The following is a 7,997-nucleotide window of genomic DNA, read 5'->3' as shown; positions in this document are numbered from 1 at the left end:
GGCCAGGCCGCGGAGGGCAGCGAGGACCGGCCCGGAGAGCCGCTGCGGTGGTAAAGCTTCCCCAGGGCCGAGTGAGAGGTCCTGCAGCCGGGTCGGGGCAACCCCGGCACCGGTACAGGCTGGGGGATGGATGCATGGACGGACGGACGGACAGACGGATGGATGGATGGATGGATGGAAGGAAGGAAAGCAGCCCCGTGGAGAAGGACTTTGGGTGGGATACTGGTGGATTAAAAATTGGACTTTAGCCGTCAATTTGTGCTTGTAGCCCAGAAAGCTGATTGTATCTGGGACTGCAGAACAAGAAACACGGCCAGCAGGGCGAGGGAGGGGATTCTCCCCCTCCACCCCGCTCTCGTGGGTGTCCAGTTCTGGGGGCCCCAGGACAAGAAAGACATAGATCTGCTCGAGCGGGTCCAGAGGACCACAAAAGCGGTAAGAGGGCTGCAACACCTCTTCTATGGAGAAAGACTGAGAGATTTGGGGTTGTTGAGCCTGGAGATGAGAAGACTTCAGGAAGACCCTATTGCAGCCTTCCAACATATAAAGGGACTTATGAGAAAGATGGAAATAGACTTTTTACTATGGCCTGTAGTTTCTACTGTTTCTGCAAGGGGCAACAGCTTTAAACTGAAAGAGATGGCAGGGCCCCACTCCTCCGCAAGGGGAATGGAGGTGTCCCCTGCCACGGGGAGCGAGAGGTGGCCGGGTGCCAGGCTGGGTCTCCCCGAGCCGGGCTGGGGTCTGGGCTCTGTCGCTGCCCCCGGCTCTGGGCCCGGCCGGGGCAGGGCAAGCTGGGGCAGGACGAGCTGCAGAGCTGGCTGTGAGCAGCCATGAGATGGCGGCAGGAGCTCACGCTTGGCTGTCCCAGCCCGGGGAGCCTCACGGGTGTCTGCAGGCACCGGGGGTGCCCGCATCCTGCACCGCCAGCCCTGGCCCCGCTGGCAGGGAGCACAGCAGGCACCAGCCTGGGACACCCCCCCAGTCCCCCAAACTGAGAGGGACAACAGGGGACAAACCGTCCCTGTCCAGGACCTTGAACCCACCGTTCGATAAGGGTGGTTAATGATCAGCGCTGGCATGTCCAAGCCAGAGGCACAGTGCCCGCTGCCCCAGAAACAACACCTGGGCAGGGCAGTGCCCTGCCCCACAGCCCCAGGACCTGGTGGCAGCACCAGGCTAGCCAGAGGGGACGTGCCCTGCACCCATGGCCCCAGACACCACCACAGCAGAGCCCTGCTTGTGGGCTGGACAGTCTGGCCTGCGCCAGGTCGGGCAGGAGCTGGTGCCATGCTCTCCCTGGTGCCATGACAAATCAGACCCACTTCCATTTGGGTTGCCAAACCCTACACTGGGCACACCAAGGTCTCCTCATGCTGGCAGCACCCTGAGGAAGTGCTGAGAGAGGCCCTGGGACAGATTGGACCCAGCTCCCTGCATCATCCTGCGCTGCAGGGGGACAAGGCAGGGACAGGGATATGGCAGGCAGGGGACAAGGCAGGACAGGAGGGCTCAGGCCAGGAGTGGCAGCAGCCCTGAAGAGCAGGCCCAGCGGTGAGCCTGGTGTCACTGCGGAGTGTACCCAATGCCGGTGTGCAATGCCTGTGCCGACACATGATGTGCGGTGCCCGGTGAGCCGTCCCTGGCGCCCGCTGTCCATGTGCAATGCCTGGCCTGCAGCACCTAGTGCTGGTAGCGGTGCCAGTGCCACACGCTACGTTGTTCCCAGGGTGCTGTACTTGCCACGCCGTGCCAGTGCTGGCTGTGAGCTGCCTGCTGCACGGTGACGTTGAGCAATGCACAGCCCGTGGCACCCAGTACCTGCTATGTGGCAGCTCCAGGTACCCAGCGCCGGGTGCACGGTGTGTGATGCCCGGTGTACGGTACTCGGTGTATGGCACGTGGTACCCGGTGTGCCAGAGCCGGTAGCCGGTAGGCTGTAGCCCGTATCCATGGCCTGCTAGCAGGTGTGCAGCAGCTGGCACAAGGCGCCCGGTCCCCGCCGTGCAGCAGCCGGTCCCCCATCCCCAGTACCGGGGCTGGTACCCAGTGCGCAGCACCCGCTGGGCGATGCTTAGCTCCCGGTGCTCGGTGCCGGTGCCCGGTTGCCGCCCCGGTGCCGCCCTCCGGTGCCGCCCCCGGTGCCGCCCCCCCACCGCCCCCGGTGCCTCCCCGCCCCGCCCCGTCCCGTGCGCTGCCGACGGAGCATGGCGGGGCCGAGCGGCGGGGCCCGGCGGTCGTTGCTGCCGCTGCTCCTCAGCCCCCGCCCGCCGCCGCCGCCGCCGCCCCGCAGGACCGGGGGGTCGGCGGCGGCGGCGGCGGGGCCGGCGCGGCTGAAGGGACCGGAGGAGCTACCGGGGCCGGGGCTGCTCCGGACTTTCGTCTGGCTCTTCCTGCGGGGCTACCTGCTGCACACCCACCGGCTCCAGGTGCGCCGGGGCAGCCCGGCCCGGGGGGCGGCGGGGGAGGGAGGGCGAAGGCCGGGGCTGCGGGGTAAACGGGGGCCTGGGGACCCTGCACGGGGGCGTGGAGGTGGGGGGGGTGCGTGGGCTGGGGGGGGGGGCTCCCGGGTGGGGTGCGGGGAGGATGCTGTGCGTGGGGAGGGGGCTTTGCAAAGCGGGGGAGTGGGTGCGTGCTGGGGGCAGGGTGAGATGGGCTCCGGGGCGTCGCGGGGGGAGAAGCCTACAAGTGACGGCAGGGAGTTAAGCGGGGGCGGCAGGGCGAGGGAGAGGAGGGGCCGAGCGGCGGGGAGCACCCCTCCGCCGTGGGGTGAAGCTGGGGCAAGCAGCACGGAGAGAACCGGGTGGCCCCGGGAGGGTCCAGCCAGCCCAGGGCTACTCCAGCATCCCCCAAGCCGGCCGGGCAGCCGAGGGCAAAGGTTCAGGGGCGGCTCATGGGGTCCTGGCATCCCCGGGCAGCCTGAGCTGCCCCGGCCACGACAAGCTGGAGGGGCCACGGTTTGGGGGGCAGGCAGCCAGGCAGGTGTTTGGGCAGATGGTACCCAGGCAGGCAGGGGAGGGATAGGCAGAGGTGTTTGTTTTCTCCTGTCAACACTTCCTCATACGTCGGATGAAGCAAGCGATGGGTTTGGCTGGCCGCGAGCCAGGCGGCTTCTTCCCAGAGCCCTGGAGCTCTGACCGGCCGGGAGGAGTGTGTGGGATCAGGCCTCCCCGGCACCGCAGAGCGCCGGGCACTGATGTTTGGAGAAAGGGCTGTCGCAGGGCAGCGGGGTCTCAGGGAGCGGGCATGGGAGCTCCCCTCTGCTCCCTCCTGCCCTTGAGGCCCCAAACGTGGCCCGGCTTAGCGGACAGATGCCCACATGCTCCAGAGGAGCCTTTCCCCGGATTCCAGCAGCTCTGGCTTCAGCCTTTCTCTCCCAGCCCTACTCTACCAGGGTCCCAGCTGCCAGCAGACACCGGTGGGCAAGCTTCAGCCCGGGCCACGGCAGCCCACGGCCCCACGCAGCTTGTTCGCCCGGCGAGCTGGCTGCGGCACCGGGGCGGCCGTCCCTCCCCCTCCTCCTGCCACCACACGCGAGGAACGTCTCCCCGCGGTGACGAATCCAGCTGAATCCGGGCGCAGGCTGCGATGCAGTCAGTCACCAAGGGAGATTGTACCACGTGCATCCCCGCAGCCACGGGGAACGGGGACCAGGGCTTCCTGGCTAGGTCCCCTACAACCCCCCAGGCTTGGACCCACTCCGCGGGGGCTCTGGCGGTGCCCGGGTGAGATGGAAAGCACCCCTTGGAGGTGGCCCTGTGCAGATCCACTTGGAAAAGCGTGCCTGGCTGCCCCTGAGGGATGCGCTGGGGGTCACGGTGCTCCCCGTTTAGGGGGGCAGGCATGGCACCCTTGAGTGCAGCCGAGGAGAGGGGAGCTGCAGCCGGCAGAGCCCAGAGTGGGGCTGGTGCTGGTGGATGTCCCCTAGTTGGCTTGTGAGCCCGTGGCCCCAGGGCCGTGCCCCAGTGGTGGCAGCCTGCCCTGAGAGGAGCCCAGTCCTGCCCTCCCACCGCTGATCATTAACTACCCTTATCAGACAGTGGGTTCAAGGACCCACGCGGGGACTGTTGTCCCCAGGTTGAGCAGACCATGGTGGGGGCGACGCTGGAAGCCATGGGGCTTGGACCTGCTGACAGCCACTGCAATGGCCCTGCATCTCAGTAGAGCCCCGTGCTTGGCAGTTGTCCCTGTCCCTGCCGTCCCCTCTTTGGCCTTGCTTGCCCAAAAGACCCACCAGGCCCTCCGTGCACCTCTGGGGTGGGTGAGGGATGTGCCAGCCTGTGCCGGGGGTTGGTGCCTGGTGTGCGTAGTGCTAGCAGAGGACATGAGCCTGGAGGCACCAGCCCAAGCCACCTGCAGAGTGTTTCAAGGATGGTGCCATCTTGGGGGGGTCAGAGCTTGGGCCCAGCTGGTGCTGAGGGGTCCCCAGGACAGGTGCGGGGCAGCATCGGGGCAGGGAGGGATGGATCCTGCCCCTGTGCTGGCCCTGTCCCATTCACCCTGCTGTGCTCTGGTGCATCACAGCTGATGTCCCGGCGCATTTATGGCCCTATCTGGAAGTCAACCTTCGGGCATTATGAGAACATTAACATCGGGAGCCCGGTGGTGCTGGAGCAGCTGCTACGGCAGGAGGGCAAGTACCCCATGCGGAGCGACATGGCCCTGTGGAAGGAGCACCGTGACACCCGGCGCCTGCCCTACGGACCCTTCACCGAGTGAGTCCTGCCCTAACAGCACTCTGCGGGGTGGCGTGTGGCTCCTGTCCCTTCCTCGGATGTAGGGCCCAGGTGGCAGCTCGCATCGCTTCCCTCTCCTGCAAGCAGCGTGTCCCCCGCAAGCAGAAAAGCATGGCCATGGCGGGTGGAAAGACCCTTGGGGTGGTTCCAGCCCGGTGTGGGGGGGATGCACTCAGGGACTGGGAAACTGCTGCCAGCCACTGTCCCCTGCCCGGCCGTGCCCCCAGCGCTGAGCCCCGTCCCTGCACAGGGAAGGGGAGCGCTGGTACCGCCTGCGCCAGGTCCTCAACAAGCGGCTGCTGAAGCCCTCGGAGGCGGTGCTGTACGCGGACGCCATCGGGGAGGTGGTGTCGGACCTGATGGTGCGGCTGCGGGACGAGCGGAGCCGCAGCCCCTCGGGGGTGCTGGTGGGGGATGTGGCCAACCTGCTCTACCGCTTCGCCCTGGAAGGTAGGGGGGTCCCCCCCCTTGCCCCTGCCCTGCCCCACTCTCCCCATCTCCGTGGGGGTCTCGATGAGTGCTTTCCCCCACAGGGATCTCCTATATCCTCTTCGAGACTCGCATTGGGTGCCTGAAGCAGCAGGTTCCCGCCGAGACCCAGCGCTTCATCGACTCCATCAACCTCATGTTCAAGAACTCCATCTTTGCCACCGTCCTGCCCCGATGGAGCCGCAAGGTGCTGCCCTTCTGGGACCGCTACCTGGACAGCTGGGATACCATCTTCGCCTTCGGTGAGTGGTGACGATGGGAACCCAGCATGGTGGGATTGGACTCCCTAAGGACCCTCAAAGGTGGGGCAGTCCCCAGCCACGTGTCCTTTTGGCCACCCTCACCCTGTCAGCGCTGGGTCCCGCTCTCTGTCCCTGCAGGCAAGACCCTGATTGACCGAAAGATGGAGGAGCTGGAGGGACAGGTGGAGCGGGGCAAAGAGGTGTCTGGCTACCTGAGCTACCTGCTGGCCAGCGGCAGGCTCAGCCTGGATGAGGTCTATGGCAGCGTGGCCGAGCTGCTGCTGGCCGGCGTGGACACGGTGAGAGCTGGGCAGCCGCTGAGATCCATGCTGGGTCGGGGGGAGACATGGGGCTGTGGTCAGCCACGCTCCCCAGCCCCTGTGAGCTCTGGGCTGGTAGCTGAGGGGCTGATGTCCCACAGGGGCAAACCCTCAGGGATCAGTCAGTACAGATCCTGTCCTCCGCTCTGCTCCCTGCCCTGTTCCTTGCCTCAGTTTCCCCTGTGCTCGCTGCCCCTCACCCCTGGTTCCCTGCACGCTGGGGCAGGGGCTGTCTGCTGCCATCCTGGTGCCACACGTGGCACAAAGCTGTTTGAGTACCAGCCCCATCTCCCTCCCTCCCCTCTGTGCTCTCCTCCCCCAGACCTCCAACACGCTCTCCTGGGCCCTGTACCACCTCTCCCGGGACCCCGGCATCCAAGAGACCCTGTACCAGGAGCTGAAAGCCGTCGTGCCTGCCAACCGGTATCCTGGTGCTGAGGATATCCCCAAGATGCCGATGCTTCGGGCTGTTATCAAGGAGACGCTGAGGTACAGCCCAGCCTTGCCCCTGCCCCAGAGTCCCGGTCACCAGCCCCTTCCCCAGGGGCAGTCCCTTCTCCCCCCACATCGGGGGGTGTACCAGTTGCGTGCACCAGCCAGGCAGGGTGCAGGGCTGGATTTCAGTCCCTCAGGGCTGCACCCACCCACGTCCTCCCTGGGGAGGGGGGACACAGCTGCAGAGCAGCAGGAGATGTCCTGCCTGTGGCTTTTTCCCCCTGGGGTTCCCCGGGTGGGTCCTGCTTCCCGACTAACTCTCCCCATACCCCAGGGTCTACCCTGTGGTGCCCACCAATGCCAGGGTCTTCTATGAGAAGGACATTGTCATCGGAGACTACCTCTTCCCCAAGAACGTGAGTGGGGGCCGTGCTGTGGGGACCCCCCAGTGGTGCCCGGCAGGGGTCATTACCACACCCCCACTTCTTGACCCGCAGACCCTCTTCGTCCTGGCGCACTACGCGATGTCCCACGATGAGACCTACTTCCCCGAGCCTGAGCGGTTCCTGCCCCAGCGCTGGCTCCGGGGCCACGGCTCCCCCCACCACCCCTTCAGCTCCATCCCCTTTGGCTACGGGGTCCGTGCCTGCGTCGGCCGCCGCATTGCCGAGCTGGAGATGCACCTGGCCCTCGCCAGGGTGAGTAGGGACTTCCCCCACCCTAGGTACCTTGCCACAAGCTGGGATGGGGGCCCCAGGGGGTCCCTGAGGCACTGCCACCCCCTTCGCCCCACAGATCATCCAGGCGTTTGAGGTGCGGCCAGACCCCCGCGGCGTGGAGGTGACATCTGTGTCCCGCATCGTCCTGGTGGCTGACAAGCCCATCAACCTGGAGTTCATCGCTCGCCCGGGGGCCCCCTGACTGCGTGCCCATGCTGGGCACCAAACGGGGACCCCCGCTGCCCCACAAGGAGGGGCAGGAAGGCAAATCCCCCCCAGCACCCAGCCTCTGCCTGACTTGGGCTGGGGGACTCCCAGCCCCACTGTGGGGAAGGTGAGGGGGGCGATGAGAGATGCCTCCAAATTGCCCCTGGGGCACTAGTGTCCCCCTACCCCAAATCAGCAGGAGGCTTGGGGAACTGCTGTGCCTTTCACACACCGCAAGGGGTTGTGTCCCCCCGCCTCATCCTGTGCCCAGCTGGGCTGCGTCGGGGACCCGGGATCTCTGCCGGGGCTGGGGGGGGATGTGGGGAGGGGGCTTGCAGCCATTTGGTGTCTCCTTCGTCCCGTCCTTGTGTAGCTGCGCGTGGATCTGTGCCTGGAGCCAGGATGTCTGGGTCCTCTCTGAACAGCTGACCTTGGCCTCAGCCGCTTCTCTGTGCCTCAGTTTCCCTCCTGCCTCCCGGGGGAGAGTTGGGCTGCCAGCAGGGGTCTGGGGTTTGCGTCTGGTCCCAAGGGATGGAGCCAGCCCTGGTCGTGGGCAAGCAGAGCAATAACACAGCATGTCCCCTGTGATGGGGAGGGGGCCTGTCACCACCTGGCGCTGGCATCATGTCACCAGCCGGTGCTGGCAGGGCCAGCCAGCACATGGGGGGTGTGGAGCACCCGGGACCTTTTGCTATCAGCCGTTATTTCACCGAGATGCTGATATGGGGGCACAGAAATGGGGGCAGGACTCACTCCGGGCAAATCATCAGAAAGGATCGGCTCAGCTCCCCTAGTCCCCAGGCTGGCTGTCACCCAGGGCCATCACAGGGGCTCAGAGCTGGCAGCAGC

General features: G+C 66.3%; 1 protein-coding gene across 1 annotated transcript; it reads left to right on the top strand.

Moving 5' to 3' along the window:
- Positions 1-2,182: 2,182 nt before the first annotated feature.
- On the top strand, positions 2,183-7,588 carry LOC134518419 (sterol 26-hydroxylase, mitochondrial). Its single transcript, XM_063341203.1, has 9 exons — positions 2,183-2,429; positions 4,525-4,715; positions 4,987-5,186; positions 5,270-5,467; positions 5,606-5,766; positions 6,110-6,276; positions 6,557-6,638; positions 6,720-6,920; positions 7,018-7,588. Exons 1-9 carry the CDS (start codon positions 2,208-2,210, stop codon positions 7,141-7,143), a joined length of 1,548 nt encoding a protein of 515 aa, XP_063197273.1. The 5' UTR covers positions 2,183-2,207; the 3' UTR covers positions 7,144-7,588.
- Positions 7,589-7,997: the final 409 nt, after the last annotated feature.

This window comes from Chroicocephalus ridibundus, chromosome 7 (assembly GCF_963924245.1).
Source record: "Chroicocephalus ridibundus chromosome 7, bChrRid1.1, whole genome shotgun sequence".
In the NCBI taxonomy this organism is placed as follows: domain Eukaryota; kingdom Metazoa; phylum Chordata; class Aves; order Charadriiformes; family Laridae; genus Chroicocephalus; species Chroicocephalus ridibundus.
This window is presented reverse-complemented; position numbering and strand designations above follow the sequence as displayed.